Below are 15,945 nucleotides of genomic sequence, written 5' to 3' on the forward strand. Positions count from 1 at the left end.
ACGGGTTGCCAGGCTATTTATGTGGGATGGTTACGTTTGTCCTCCAAGGGCAAATGTCATGTCAAAACACCTTGATGCTTGTGTTGCTGTTATTGATGTATCCCTAGGAATCCATTATTAACAAAGGGCTCTGAGGATGGTTTTAGTAATAGCGTTATGCTGCCATCATTCACATTTTTAGCTAGCAGGCGTTTAAGGCGGGATGGGAACTACTCCATCTTTCATGTGTTTGTTGAAATATGGTGTGATTTGAAGTTGTGTATTCATTTTATGTACTTAACTCACTGTTGTATGCGCATCCTCCCCTTAACTGGATAGAATCGCTTGTGTTAGATGGCGTGGCATATGTCCCGTGTCCTGCTTACTGCTGAAAGTAACAAGAATTAATAGGACAGCACCCAGGCATTTGTCCTCCCAACACACCAGAGGCAGTTACTGAATTACTCGCTGTGAATTCACACACCGATCTAGAGTGGTTAGATTTACAGAACTTTCTTTGGAAGTAGTCGTTTTAGTGTTTGCTGGTCCTGGGCTGGCTAGTGGGAGGCAACAGTCTAACAGGAGCTTAGTTTGTTGCATTTTTTAAAATGATTTAGCTTTGGTCTCTCTCACTGAGAGCTTTGCACCATCACTCCTAGAGATGACATTGCGCTTGTGTGGGGTCAGAGAGAAAGGGTCAAGAACATTGTGGGGAAAAAGCTATTTAGCTTTGGGATTGTATGTGGTACGAGCTGTTACTTATTAATGGACATGGGACTTGTATTATTTCGATTTCTGTTTTTCGCTTTGATAAACCTGCCAGGGAAAATCTGCACATTTAAAATCTCTTGAAATTTCAGGCAGTTAAACTCTTTGTTGGGTCAGCTCTCATAGTGAGGGTTTGCTAATTTCTGTGTGTTACACGAAGCATTCTGCTGCAATTAGGTGCTTTTTGAATTTTACATTGTTGGGGGAACTTCTGGTATAAGACTGGAACTGGGTAATGGGATAATGTTTTACTTGAGTGTCTTTGACAAGTCAGCATTTCTGAAGTGTGTGGGTGCCAGAGCACATGCTGCAAATAAGAAAATAGGTAGTGGTGCCAGTCATTTCCTTCTCTGTAGCTTTTTAGCTTTTGTTATATGTGTAAAATTCTTGGACGTTACATGCGCAAAATTCTTGGATGCCTAATATTTTTACCCTTGATGGAACAGAACTGCAGAATGATTTAAACAGGGACCTCTAAAGGTTATGTGGTCCAGCATCTGAGAGCATCTGTGTATATATGTCACATTTAAACCCCTTTGTAAGAGGAAGAGAGGATGTTTTTCCTCTGTTTTCAACATTTTCAATTCTTTTTGTTTTTAGGACCAGCTATGTGGCCGTGACCCCACCTTGACAGATGAGCTGATTAATATTCTGACAGAGCTGACCCAGCTCAGCAAGACAACCAACGCCAAAGTGGCTCTGCGAGCGCGGCAGGTAAGGGAGCGTTTTCAGCCATCCGAGCCCGTTAGAGACAGACTGTGCCTTTGCTGATCAGATCAATACCAGGGCTGCTCCCACTTGGGGCTTGCTCTCTTGGAAAGTCTGTATCTCATGATGTTTATTTGATAGCTATGCAAATGTGAAGAGTAGGCTACTGTGAGCAGCCCAACAATGAAGGTAATTAACCAGTGATTAACCATTGTGACAGTCTGTGAAAGATTGCAATGGATTCTGAATCACTGTGCATTTTTATGTTAGGGTTACATTCCCCTGTTCCTCCAAAATGTTGTCTGGCTTAAACAGGAATTACCTGAGAGTAGACTATGGTTTGTGTGATAAAGGAAGTCGAAATACATGCTCGCTGTGGTTGCTTCTGGCTCCATAATCTGTGAACCTGACAAGCACAGGCTGCCTGGAACGCACCGGCAGCTGTACAGTAAACAGGACGTGCTATCTGGGTTCATCAGCTACCCTACAACTGCAAATCAGTCTGTGCAGAGAACAGGGAGAGAAATTTACATGAGAATCAGATGTTCCTAAGGAATTATTGCAAAGAATACGTTGGTCTTTTTTTTTTTTTAAGGTTTCTTCTAGCTTTTGGGTTACTTTATTAAATTTCTTTTTAAGCTGAAAATAATTGGAAAAACTTTTGATACTGTCATTTCCAAGAGTCTAGTTCAGATAATAATTTGAATGCCAGACATCCACCCTTTTATTATTGTGAGCTTTCTCTTCAGTGGTTAGTGTGCAGCCAGGAAGGAGTGAGAGGGCATAATCGTTTCGCGATAGTGCTAACCCTGAAGTCTGATCACTCCTCTCGCTCTGCAGTCCCTATCTCCATTCTAAAAGTCTGCAGCAGGGAAGCTGACACTTTGGGGATCTCTCCTTTTATTTCAGAGCTTGACTGTTGAAAATGAATGTGGTGTTTGAAGCTGCTCAGTGACCTTATGTTTCCTTCAGGATTGTATTTGTGTCCTTGAACCATTCAGAGTTATTGAACCTCTCAGCAGCATGCTGGGGATAGTGCTGCAGTCCTTGTGTATGTCTTTATGTTGCTCTTGCACTTCATTTTCCCCTGCAAGCTGCTTCCCCTTCCTATCTCTGTATCCTTCATGTTGGGCATTTAATACTTGGCACCAGTGGCTCCTGCTTGCTCTGCTCGGAAGCTGTGAAAGGCGGTCTCCATTGCTGGCCTCCCCACAGCTGCTGCCTGCCAGATCTGCTTTCCAATTAACAGCCGGTCAGGCAATCCCCAGGACTAGCAGCTCTGCAGTGCTAAATCACATGCACTGATGGAACTTGATTGAAGCTGTTCCTTTTCTCCATGGGGAATTGCCAATAATACAAACCGAGCAGATACACAAATGAGGCTGGGGAGGGGAGGGAGTTTGCAGCATCACCCAGGTGCCACAGGATTCGCAGGAGAAGCCAGACACCTCTTCTGGGACGGAGCGGGCTATTGCTGCCTTGGAGTTAGAGCCTCCTGCCGCTGGTGCAGCAGAGCTCCTTTCACTGACACGCTTTGTGTTTGCTGTTTACCAGGTTCTCATTGCTTCCCATTTGCCGTCCTACGAGCTGCGTCACAACCAGGTGGAGTCCATCTTCCTGTCCGCTATTGACATGTATGGACACCAGTTCTGCATTGAGAACCTGCAGGTATCTGCCACGCTCTTCCTGTTCCCCTGCTTCCTCCTCAGGGAGCTTACCGTTTCTGCAGTAAAATCTCACCTGTAGTCCTCAGGTCCTTGTGGCCTTACATTCTATCAGTCTGGTTTCTAGCTTCCCCTTCATTTTTGTTTGCATTGCAACACTAAATCCCACGAAGAGGATCAAACCCTGGCTACCAGAGCTCTCTGTGACCTGCCTTGCCATGCCACAGCATTCGTGGGTTGTGAAGATGTCCTCTGAAGAGATAACAAACTCTTCTGCTCTCCCCCATTTACACTGCTTAGTGCTGGTGCTGGTTTCTAGAAGTGGGTTTATTTGAGGTTGTTAGTCAAGAGTTCCTGAGAGCTGGGGTCACAAGTCGTGTTTTTCTTTGGGTAACCAAAGACTTAATTGTGATGTATATTGAATTGATGAATGTTTTACAGTCAGTGAATAGGCTGACTGAAAGTGGTGGGACCACATGAAGCAGCTTCTGTTGTAATAAACAGGCAGAGAGCTCGGACATAAAAGCTCGCGGCTTTATGCTGCACCTAGCCAGTATTTCACGTTAAAAGGTCCTAATCCTTGCTGAGCAACAGGAAAGGCAAGGAAATCAGAACTAGTCAGGCTTCATCTTGTTTTTTGTTTGTTTTCGCTTTTCCTTTTTGCTTTTTAGCCTGATCCTATTTGCAAGATGGGGAGTTGTCTTTTAACGCTGCTTTATATAATCTCTTCTAGAAACTCATTTTGTCAGAAACATCCATCTTTGATGTGCTACCCAACTTTTTCTACCACAGTAACCAGGTGGTAAGAATGGCAGCTTTAGAGGTGAGTTTTTTCCCACTGAAAAAATAAACATTTAAATTTTATTTTATTTTATTTTATTTTATAATCAGTGTCACCTTGCAAGATTGGGAGCTGTAGGTTGTGTGGAATCTGGCATAGCTGGAGTTTGGCATTTAACAGCATTAACATTCATAATTGGCTGAAATTTCAGATACAAATTATCTTCTCTGCTTGAAGAAGATTTACATGGTTGAAAGGATTGAAGGTGAAGCTGCTGTCAGAGAATATGGTCGGCCCACCCGGTGCCTTGTGGTGATGGTTGTATGCTGCCAGACTGGCCTTTCTCAAATGACAATATTTAACTTACTCTGGTTGAATTAGATTTCTATCTAGATATTCATTTGGAGGTATCTGTATTGTTCGTAATATTTTCAAGAGCTCTCTTGCTGTGTCATTTGCCTTCCTCCTCTGTGCCTCCGCAGCACAGTTAAGCTGACTGAGTTTCTCTTTAACCAGGTGTATGTTCGAAGGGCATACATTGCCTACGAATTAAACAGCGTCCAGCATCGCCAGCTGAAGGATAACACTTGTGTGGTGGAGTTCCAGTTCATGCTACCTACCTCCCATCCAAACAGGTCAGATCACATATTCAGGTGCCTTTGGGACCAGAGGTTTATGAGGAACTACATGCTGTCTTGGTGGAGAAATCTTGGAATAGAATTGGTAGAAAAATGGTTAGTTCCCGGTGCTTCAAATAAGCACAAATTGGTTAGGATAAAACCCTACATTACCCACTTCCTTCTCTTAAATTATTAAAAGCCTCAGGAGCTGTGGGTACTAGTTCCAGGAATTTGGATTCATTTAAATATAATACAGTTCTCATGTGTTCCAGTTTTCAGTTAAGCTTGTGTAGTAGCTTTGCTCTGTAACTTCAGTTCTAGCTGAATCCCGAGCTGTCTGAAGGATGCGATTCCAGACAGAATAATCAGTAGTAGGAGTTTTAATAAAGAACAGTCAGACAATCTCCCTCCTCTTTCTGCAGTGCTCCCCTGCCAGCTCTCTGTAACTGTTTGTGATTGGCTCTACTTTCAAACCTGGCTTTACTGGATAAGGTGAATTTTTTCATAGTGTAATAAGTAAGGACTGGCAGCCTTTGTTTGTTTGACAGAGGAGACTAAGATGTACATGTAAATGCATGTTATACAGAGATGGAAGAGTTGAAATATTTTGGTTTTCGGTCAGTATTTTTCAGAATATATTTCTCGCAATAACTGAATCTTAAAGTTGCAACCAAAACCATCAGCTGTTCCCTGCCCCCTTATAGACAGGTCGCATCTCCTAGTGTGTGCGAAGAGCACTTTAAAAAACCCTTGATTTTTCAGAACTTTTTTAGCGTCTGTCAGGTTAGTCGGTCCCAGTGGTTTTTCATTTCCAGCAGGACCTCAGGAGGATGTTTTGTTCCAGACTCTTTTTGTCCCAGGCAGGGGACTGCTGGAGCCCAGCGGCGCGCTTGAGCCTCCGTGGCCGCCAGGTGCCACTGTTGGTCTGCGCTGGATCGGCGGCGTGGTCCCCGTGCTATTTTCCTCCTTTGTTTCCAAGCATCTTTTTCCTTATTTTATTTTTGGTGGGGCTGGGCAATGGGGTCCAGTCTCGCTTCATTGAGAATCCATCAGTACATTTTATGAAATGGTTTTCAGAATCTGGTTTGCTAGAAATGAATGACTGTCCTCAACAAGCAGCACAAAACACTCATGGTACAAATGGGACATGCATTTGGTCTCATCTGTTTTCTGCATCTCTAGAATATTTGTAAATAATTGCATACTATTTTTAGTGCCCCTTTATCATAATCTCTCTCTCTCCTTCCCATTCTTTCTCCGTTTCCACTCTTTGCTAGTCTCAGTCACCTCTGTTGCTTGCGGGTTGTTTGGCCTGCCAGTGCTGACCACTGCGCTGTTACTGTGCACAAGCTTAATTGGACAAGGTCAGCTGGAAGATGAGAACTGTTACCTGCTTGGGGAACAGCTCCTTTGTCCTGAAATCTCCTCTCCCCTTTATGCTGAATTTGCTGTAGTAACGTTCTGAAGCTCAGTTCTGCTTCTCAACCATCGGCAGTGCTGATGGTTGAATGAAAATGCATTGCAGTCCTTGTGCAAAGGCAAGCAGACGTTGGGGACAAATTCACTGCTTGCATAGGCAGGTTTGGTTCCTTGGAGTTGCACCTCGATCTGCTGCTGATGAATTTCACTCCTGTTGCTTAATGCAGCTGTTTGCAGCGTGTACCTCCTTGTGCAGCTATTGTGTGGCTGGGAGCTAAAGCACAGCAGATAGCAGGATACTGAGGGAATCAAACTAGCACCGAGTGTGCAGATTTAAGCTCCCTGTACAGGCAGTCCGTACGTTAATCCCAGGACACAGAGCACTGAAATCTCAAAACTCTGACATTGTCTTGCTTGAGTCTTCTTTGTTGTTTGCGATGATGTTCTAAGTCCATCGTATGTTTTTCTGTATCTTCTGTAGCATGAACTCCTAGCCTGAAAAGCTAAAAATGCACTCTGAGGGCAAATCCCAAAGCCAAAATATCCCAGCTAACCGCGTAGAATGTCCCTGAAGGTTCTGCAGGGTTGGGTCCTGGTGAACCAGAAATGGGCACCACAGAGCCCAGAGAGAGCGTCCTGTTTTGGAGCTGGTGTTGTGTGATGCAGCACGTTTCTCAGCACTCCATCAGATATTTCTGAGCCCTATTCCCTTTTCTGTCTGATTTCTGTGAGTGCTCGAGAGTCTGAATTTTACCGGAGCAAATATTCACGTAGAGATAATTGCAAACTGATAGGGCTTTTATAATTGTGGTATATTTAAATTCTGTGTCATTGGTGTTTAACCCTGATGTGGCTTTACTTAATTGTAATGGAAACAGTCACAGTCACTACTTCTGATCGGACTAGTCGCACCAGGCACTCAGACTTTGTGTTTTTGACCACTGAATGGTTGCCATCAACTACCCGCAGTAAAGCTTTACATGGAAGCAGAGAGGAAAGAAAAACTGTTAAATCTGAATAACAAAATCACGGAAACGCAACCCGCTCCTGGTGGGATTTGTGGGCAGAAACCGGTTTGGGAATTATTTGTTTAAATTAATAGAAAACACCCTGTTGTAAGATTCCCCACTGATCTTGATTGCAAGGGTAAGGCACAGGGAGAAGAACTTATAATTGAAACCACAGACAGCTTTATAGATCGAAACCATCAGTCCTTATTGCCCAGCACAACCAGATGAGGAGTGCAGGGTAACCATCTGGCGCCTTTGGCAGTAAGCGGAGTTTCCGAGCCCTCTGCAAGCAGAGGGCGTCGCAGCAACCCGGCCTGGAGGAGGTGACAGAGGGGTGTCTGCGGGGTGCCGATCGCCACACGCTGCAGCGGCGCCGCAAACAAACGCTTACGCGCGGAGCCCCTTGCCTTGGGATAACCCGCCTCTTTCTGTTGCCTCGGGTCCCGGTGAGAAAAGATGTGAGGCAGAAATGAGCCCTGCTCTGAGATGTTCTTCGCCTCCCTCTTGTTCAGACTGCCCTGCGGAGATGGGAAGCTGCTGGAATATTGACTGGTGTTCAGAGAGTTCAGCTCCCTTTGTGAGAATGGCAGGCCAGGTGACAGACGCTGAAAGGCCTTTCTGAGGTGTTGAGCACATGAAACAGTGCTTGCCTATTCTTAGCTTAAAATCTCCTGTTCAAAGAAACATTGTGTGTCTGCTAGAAGAAGAGGGAGAGGGAATTACAGAGCGTTTTCAACAGGAGAAGTTTTTTTTTCTAATAATCCCGCTCTCCTGCTTTCAAACAGCCTTTCTTATGTCTGAGGCTGTAAGGTTTAAATTAAACTGGCACAATGTCCACTGTAGGTAGTTTCTGGAGCCTGCTGCAGAACCGTGCTGCTGCACTGCTCCTCCCGAAGCATCCCCTTTTCTCCAGCTCGCTGCCTTCCCCCAGCCAGGCTGTGCAGCTGCTCTCTTGATCTTTCCTTCCCTAGCAGCAGCTGTGCTGGGGGATCAGGAGGGAAGAGCTCAGGAAGATTTGTTCCGGCAAAGCACACTGCTCTGTCACACGCTGAGGCAATTGCTGACAAGGGTGACATAAAAATGCTGGATGTGTCTATTTTGGGGTATGGCAGCGATAGCAGAGGGCTCTGCCTTCTGACTATGTTCAGCCCCAAATGAAACCGAAGTGCAGCCCAGGCTCTTTTGTTCGCTCTGGTGCCTTACCCTTGCCTTCCCGATCCCTCTGTGCATTGAGCCCTTGCCTTGCTTTGTCCCACGTGCCACCCCCGCTGCCGCACTTGGCCCTGAGACGGCCGGGGCACCTCCAACCAGGACCCACCGCTGCGAGGTAGAGGTGAAGGAAAGTTTCAGCAGAGCAGGTTCTCTCCGGATACACTCCGAGCCGCCGAAGACTTTAAGATTTGATAATCGGCTTACTTAGCTTTAAAGCAAGTTTTACTTTCAAAACCTGATAGGCAGATGTCCACTTAACCCGAATTTGGAGCTGGGAATGCGCACGGCTCAGCAAACAGGGGCATGCGGGCAAGTGCCTCAGGTTTGTCTGGGTTAAAATTCCTTCTTGGGACTGCGTTCTGCTGTCCTTGGTGCGTCCGAGGGTGGAATTTAGGTCTAGTCAGTAGCTGCCTGGTATCTCCAAGGGTCTCAGTATAAATGTCTCAACTATCTCATGCTTGTTTTTGCCCGATATCTCCTCTTTCTGTGCTTGTGGATGTTTGTTGACACCCTACTTGGACTTTGCTGTTGCTGATTTCAAGGCTTAAGAGTGCTGCATGATTTCTCCCTAGCTGTCTCTTGATGTTTTATCATCTATGGAGTACTTTGGTTGTTCCTTTTTGTCAGCCTCTTCCTTAGCGTACAGGTTGAAACCATTTTGAAGGCTGAAAGCCAAATTTCGTTCTGCTGTTTCCAAACAGTGCTTTGTACAGAATAACCAGAAACCAGAACTTGATTACGTTTAGAGCAGTGTTTATAGGCACCTTCCCGTTAGGTTGCTTTGTGATTTTATAATGACAGAAGATCTGGATTTCTGACCAAATGAGATAATTTCCTGTGGGCTAAGAGAGATGCTACGAGAGCTTCCTGCAGCAGTCGTTGGGTCCCCGGGACTGAAGGAGCCGCGCTGCTCTGGGCTCCGGCTGCAGAAGCCCGGGGACCCGAGCGCACAACTGGAAGCCTATCCGTAGGTAGCCCGAGGTCCCCTCCTGGTTGCGGGAGACCGGCTGATATCAGAGGGAGGAGGGGAAAATGATTCCAGGCCACCTGTAAATCCCCGCAGCTCGTGCTGAGGGTTTGATGTTAATTAGACAGCAGGCAGCGGTAATGTGCTGCGGTTCCCTTGGCTTGTCTGCTTCGGAAAGGGCAAAATCTTCCAGCAGAGCAAAGAAGGGGCTGTGGAAGGGGCAGCAAGCTGAATGGAACGATGATAATTTTATGCAAATTGGACTTCAGGAGCAGATTCAGCTTGGCTGAATCACAGAGGGAGCAGAAGAATGAGGAAAGAAAGAGGGAGAGGAAAAAACCCAATCAAAATGTATGGTTCGAGGCATGTTTCACAGCCTTCTGTTTAGATTCTTCTACAGAAATGAAGGAACATAAGAGGAATGCCACTGGTCGCAGCCAGTGGAATTGCTCTTTCTCCTGTGGTACCGCTGGTAATAACTACAAGTGGGTTGTTCAGCCGACCTCTGCTGATTCCGCTTTGCTGCCTGATTTCAAAGCCCTGCCCTGCGCTGCGCTCGGCCCCAGCTCGCTGCGCCCGCGGTGCTTTGCATGCGCTGCCGTCATTTCCAGAGGGGAGCTCCCTTGGTTAAGGGGAAAAAAAAGTGGGGGGTGGCGAGGGGAAACGGGTGGGGGTTCAACCAGGAGGCGCAGGAAGGAGCTGGGGGGGCTTTCGTTTGCCTGGGCAGGAGCGGTGTGACGCTGGAGCGTGCGGTGCTGCTCGCAGGGGTGCGGAGCGGATTCCCGGTGGGCTCAGCTTCCCTGCTCCAAAAGGGCCTTTGTAAAGAAGAGGCAGGAGAAGGGTCGGGGCTGGCGTGGTGGAAAAGCTTCTGGTCCTACCATCAGCTGCGTGTGCCGGCGGTGGGAGCGCTGCTGGTGCGTTTGCTCAGCCCCCAGACCTGGTCCTGCTCCCGGGGTGGCCCTGCCGCAGGGCAGCGCAGGCTGGTTCGCAGCTCCTCTTTTATTTGCTGGAGCTGCCGAGGTGTAGCTCGGCGAGGGGACTGCGAAGCCTTTTCACAAGGCTGCCAGCATCAGCCCTTCGCCTCCAAGCACGTCTCAGTGGCAGGAGACACCCAGCTCCTGGGGCCGAGGAGGCTGCGGATGGGGGGCAGCGCAGCCTGGGCACTGCTCTGCATCCCTCCAGACCTCTGCCCCTGCCTCGTCTCTTTTCCTCGCTGCGATTCTCTCCAGAACCTCTTCACCTCTATCCTGAGTGGCTCGAGAGCAGTTCCTCGAGCAAGGCTGCGGGGCATTCATTTTGAGACAAAAATGAACATTTACTATGCTGGGTTTTTTTCTTAGCTTTTCTGAAAGCATTCCAGGGACCACTACACAAGCGTACCAGGTGTGGGAGCTGCCAGTCCTCTCCAGACTATTTTTTCCAGCTGGAGTAGATCACATGCAGCTTTCCCACCGTTTACCAGGATAATAAATAAATAAATCTCCACCCCTGAGGCCGTGTCCCTTTCAGTCTTGACAATAGGCTCTTCAGCACACTGTCTCTCCCCCCCAATTCCAAATGAAATTATATAATTTTGTTATTTACCATCAAATAGGTAAGTTTTTAGCCCAATGTGTGCTTTCTCCTGTATGGCTTAAGGAAATCATGGGAACTTGTTCCCCCATCAGCAATGCACCAAACGCACAACCTCACAGAGAACACGACTCTCCCGTGACAAAAGCAGGTTGTGAGCAGGACGTGATACAGGCAGCGTATTCAGGACTGTGGCCGTGGAAATACACTGGTCACTGCACACTGGGACTTCATGCCCGGTAGCTCGGGGTTCTGCCTTTTTTAAGGGTGTTAAGAAGGTGTGAGGTTTGTTCTCCCACAGGTTTCTGCAGGGCAGGGCAGGACAAATGTCCGGTTACACGCTCCCTGAAGCTTTGCTTTCAGTCTCCTCATGTTTGCTAACCTCTGCACAAGCCTCCCGTGTGCATGTATTTTGTTTCAGTTCAGTCTTTACTAATTTGAACGCCAGATCACAGCAACTCCTGCAGCTTGCATGGAGCGACGTGCCACCTCGTGCTGCTGTGAACGTAGCTAGCATGGCTAGCCTGCGCCGTCCTCGTGCTGTTGCGCCCCTCACCTCCTTTCTCGTGTGCATCGCTGAGCCCTCATCTTCAGGCAATAATACGAAGGGTTTTGGACTGACCTTAAAAAGGGAACGTTACGATTTTCCTAAAGTTAGCCTCAAGTTCTGCTTGTTCTTTTTGGTGCTCAAGGCCTCGGATGCTGACAATGCCAAGTACTACATGGTGTTCCTGTGTGCGTTTGCTTTGTTACTGCGTTGTTGTGGGAGCCAAGGTGGGGGCTGCTGCTTCATGTGTCGGTTTGGCCATGAGGATTTGGCTTCGTTTTCTGAACCTGGTGTTCCCACGGAGTACTGTCACCTCTTGCATCTGCGCTGCTGCTCGCTCTCCTCTCGGGTGGGGCGCGCTCCCCGTCTGGTCCTGCTTGTGAAGCTCGTTTGGTGTATGCACAGGGCTGGAAGGTGGTACGATAAAAGAGATGCTGTAGAGGTGCAGGTACCTCGCAAGCGCGTGTTCCTGGTATGTATTATCTGCATGTCACGTGCATGGCCTGCGCTTCTCCCCACGGCAGTCGTGGCAGGCGAGGTCAGGTGGTGGGTGCCTCATCAGGGTCAGTGACAGGGAGCCCTGCCGAATACCTGATGGTTGTTGACAAATTTGGGTTCAGTTAACTGTAAACTTGTTGCTGGGCTGTGTATCAGCTCGATGATAGTTCTTTATTATGGCTTTCACTAACCAATCTGTAACTAACTGTGGTTGTTTGATTACAGAGGGAACATCCCCACGCTAAACAGGTATGGTACTCGTCATCTTTTAAAATTTGAAAAGAAAGACTAGAAAAAATAGCCTAATACTTACTGTTTTAACATGTTTTGTTTTAGTACCCTTCTCTTCACTTGGGAAGCTCTCAAACATAACTCTTTTTTCCTTCCCTTTTCCTCTCCCGTTGTTTAAAACATGTTTTCAGCTTTCCTTTACCCTTTAAAAGCAGCTTTGCATGCAGCAATCTTTCCAATTAAATTTGCCAGGTGACTCGGTTCATCTGCGGTACGATACACAGCTCTTTTTTGGGTCTCTCTGGTTTGGAACTGGATTCCCAGCTGCTGACCCTCTGGTAGGGTGTCCCAGTGAAAGAGGGGTTTGCTTCTAGCTGATAGCATACCTGTTGCTGCTCTGGTTTCTTGCAACTAGCTTAGAATTTGTCGAGGCTGTCTCACCTCTCTCATGCCATAGATGAATCTACATCTCAAACAGCTGACAGCATGTTTTGTTGTGTTTTGGATGCTAATTTTTCCTCCCATGTCTCAGTTGGAAAGTATTTCTTGTTTTAAATAATACATGAAAAATGTCTGCTGTCTTTCTGTTTAGTTACTGTTCTGTGATATTTTTTGTATTAGTTGTAAGAAATGTACACCAAGGCATGTCCTGAAAAATGTTTCTCTTTCAAAACATGAATACCTATTATTTATTACTGCTTACAAGCCTATTTAGGGTAAAATAGTAAAAATGGGCTTGAAAGTCTCATGGGTCTTAATCAGAGATAAATTGCGAAAACACGGAGTGACTTTAACCACGGAGAGCTATTAATCACACCGATGATACTTTAGACTTGCTAACAGTATACTTAGGGCCATGTCACAGTGGTTTGCTGTATATGAAAAGAAAGAAGACTTAATAAAGGCAGGAAGAGCAGTGTCAGCAATCCAAAAAGCAGTTTGGTGCTGGGCGTGCGGGCTGACCGCAGTGCCACGACCAGCGCGACCGGGCCCTGCCGTGCTGCTGGCGGCTGCTCAGCGCAGCAGAGGAGCACCTTGTGTCTTCAGGAGATGTAAATCAAGCATGTGCTGTGCCGATTCAGTGCCCTGATTCCTTCCCGTTACCTTCTGCCTGTTGTGGCACCAGTTGGGGAGGCCGAAAGCTGACTTTGGTAACGTCTTCCTGCTCCCCGGGGAGAAGGCAGCGAGGGAGCGAGCCGCTCTGCGCTGCACGGCGCTGCCGTGCGCCGGCTCGGCTCTCCTCTCTCTTCAGAGCAAGCTTGGAAATCTCACCGTGTTGCAGGGAGCTTTTGAAGTAGGCCCCTCCGTGAATTCAGATGAGTCTGGAGTGCCCAGTTCAGAAATTAGAAGTAAGTTATTGCCCCTTAGTACAGAGAAGGCAAAACTCAGTTCCGGTAGGCAGAGGAAGGGTGCCCAGTTAGCTGCAGTACGCCTCGTGCAGGCTGCGTGAGGGGCTTCCTCTGCTCGTCTAGACCATATCGTTGTGGGTCTTTAAGGAAAACAAATAAAAATACCCAGAACAGCACAATCTATTTCACAGCCGGCGTTTGCTGCCATAGCCACTGAACTGCATGAGAGGTCAGCGATACTTCAATATGCTCGGGACCTTGCCCTCTCCCAGGGAAGAAGCTGACCATGGCAGGGAGCAGTGCTCCTGCTTTAAAGAGAAGGAAGCCACTCTCACTTCGTGCCTTCCTCTGCCTTTGTGTAGGTCTGTCCCAGTCCTCGCTTAACTAAGGAATGGGCCCTGTGCGAGCGGTGCGGTTGCTGTGGTGCATCGCAGTGCTTGGGTAGCAGACGTACAGGCACGAGTACCAAAGGAGTAAGAGTCTCACCTGGAGGGCACTGGGTTTGGAGCTCTGCCTTGCTTCCCTGCTCCTTGAGATAGATGTGTTCTGTGGCCAGCTGCTCGTATTTAAAAGCTGCTACCTTTTAGCAATCAAAACTGAGCAAAATAAAAGAGTTGCAGTATTTTCAAAGTCTGGGTTAAACCAGATGGAAGAGCATATTAAGTTGGTCACCAGTTAAACTGGAAAACACCCTAATAGGGCTTTATTTAGGGTAGGAATACTAGGGTAAGACTCTAGAAAATCCTGTTTGAAGCATAGGATTTGAGAGAGGTCACTGTGCCACACTGCATTTGAGGAGCATAAATTGTAGTATGGCTAGAAAAGTAGTGGAAGCAATAAACAAATGTAGCTTAGTACATGTCAACCGAATTGTAAAGATTCACTAAAGCTTTGAAGTGTCAGAACTTCAAAAATCATTCTTGTTTAGTTCGGTATTCCACGTGTAAAGCAAAATCTGCACGTATAGGAGGAAAAATGCATTCAGCTTTGCACAGTCGTAATTCGCCTGTCATCTCAATAAACTCCTTAAGACGTACTTGTTCCGAAGGTTTGTAACGTTATTTCCCACCTCCTTTACTGTTCCTGTACGTCTGGGAGGACGTCCAGGTAAGAGCATCAGCGGCACCAGACACACGCCAGCACTGCAGGGCCGTAGGAGAAGGCAGCACAGCAGGGCTGGCGTGCGGGGGAATCTGACAAGCCGTGCCAGTTACACTGGATAAGCAGCCACGCTTAAGTGGCCAAAGCAAACGAACGTGCTCAGATGTTTGTCCTCTGCTGATCTCTCCGTTGTCCCCACTGACTGTGACCTTATTGCGTTGCCGTTTAGAATGTCCTTCTCTTCCAACCTCAACCACTACGGGATGGTCCACGTAGCCAGCGTGAGTGACGTGCTGCTAGACAACTCGTTCACTCCGCCGTGCCAGCGGATGGGTGGAATGGTCTCCTTCCGCACCTTTGAAGATTTTGTCAGGTACGCGGGGAAGGGGGACGACTCTTTGTGGCGCCAGCTTCCTAGGTGGGCCCAAAGGGAACCGAGCAAAACCTTTGTCACTGTCTAGAGTCAGGTTTGAAGTGGTCCCAATCTCGTTTGTTAAGCTTTTGGGGTGTCGGGTGGTCATTTATTTGGATCCCCTCATCTGTCTCCTTGAGATAACTCAACGTTTCAGGCTGCTGTGAGAGCACTTTGCAGCCAGAAGGATCGGCATCTTGAATTTCTGCTGACTGGAGATCATTTGCAAATGTGCTGATTGCCAGGGCTCTTGTTCATGCGTATATATGTGGGAGGATGTTTCCTTTATGCTTTCAACCTTTTAGGGGTTGGCAAAAAAAAAAAGCAACTACAAAAACCAGCAGAGCTCCTAGCAGTGAGGAATGCCTGCAACCAGAAGATCTGTGGCAATGTGACAAGTGCTGGAAGATCCAGGCTCTGCTTTCATTTGAGGGGTGGAGGAGGTTACTGCCTCCTCATCTTTTGAGTTTCAGTCCTGCAAAGGGAAGGAGTACTTTTCCCTCCCTCCCCCCTTACCAGTGTGATTTGTGGATTTTAGTGCCGTATGCTTTCGGTGAGCTAGCAGCAGTGTGGTTGTGACTAATACTCCTCTGGTGTATTTCAGAATCTTTGATGAAGTGATGAGTTGTTTCTGCGACTCTCCTCCCCAGAGCCCAACCTTCCCTGAAGCTGGCCATGCTTCCTTGTATGATGAAGACAAGGTACAGTAATTTTTTTCTCTTGAGGTTGCTCTCGGTTTGGAAATGGACGGCGTGCAGAATGCTGCAATGACTGCAGGCTAGATACTTTTCACTTGTTCGAGTGCTGGAAGCAGGAGTTAAGAGCTTTATGTATTTATGTATGTGATTTGTTCGCTTGTTCACAGCAGGTGAATAAAAGTAGGTGGCCATTTCCTGACTCCGTTCTAAAGCTACATCTACGTTTCTTACTCTCCATGTAAATTCAGATCGTTGCTTTTAACATCAGCAGAATTCCTGGATTGATCCGTGGCAGCGTAACTGAGAGTTTAAGCCATGAGTAGGTCTCCAGGCCTCCTCTGTGCCTTGCTGTACCGAACTACATGTTCCACAGCCTTTACTTTAAGTCTGACTTGCTGTGTTTTCTGTC

The 15,945-nt window shown here is 47.3% G+C and overlaps 1 protein-coding gene across 1 annotated transcript in view; it reads left to right on the forward strand.

The window, feature by feature from the left end:
* The window catches only part of ACACA (acetyl-CoA carboxylase alpha), a 124,894-nt gene that overhangs the window by 40,229 nt on the left and 68,720 nt on the right, over nt 1–15,945 (forward strand). The window contains exons 26-32 of the mRNA XM_080563324.1: nt 1,348–1,461; nt 3,010–3,123; nt 3,853–3,942; nt 4,417–4,535; nt 11,971–11,994; nt 14,656–14,799; nt 15,443–15,539. Of these exons, the coding sequence (XP_080419450.1) occupies nt 1,348–1,461; nt 3,010–3,123; nt 3,853–3,942; nt 4,417–4,535; nt 11,971–11,994; nt 14,656–14,799; nt 15,443–15,539 (702 nt within the window). The remainder of the gene's footprint in view (nt 1–1,347; nt 1,462–3,009; nt 3,124–3,852; nt 3,943–4,416; nt 4,536–11,970; nt 11,995–14,655; nt 14,800–15,442; nt 15,540–15,945) is intronic.

The sequence above is a fragment of the Anser brachyrhynchus genome (genome assembly GCF_964034855.1).
Source record: "Anser brachyrhynchus genome assembly, chromosome: 20".
Lineage (NCBI taxonomy): Eukaryota > Metazoa > Chordata > Aves > Anseriformes > Anatidae > Anser > Anser brachyrhynchus.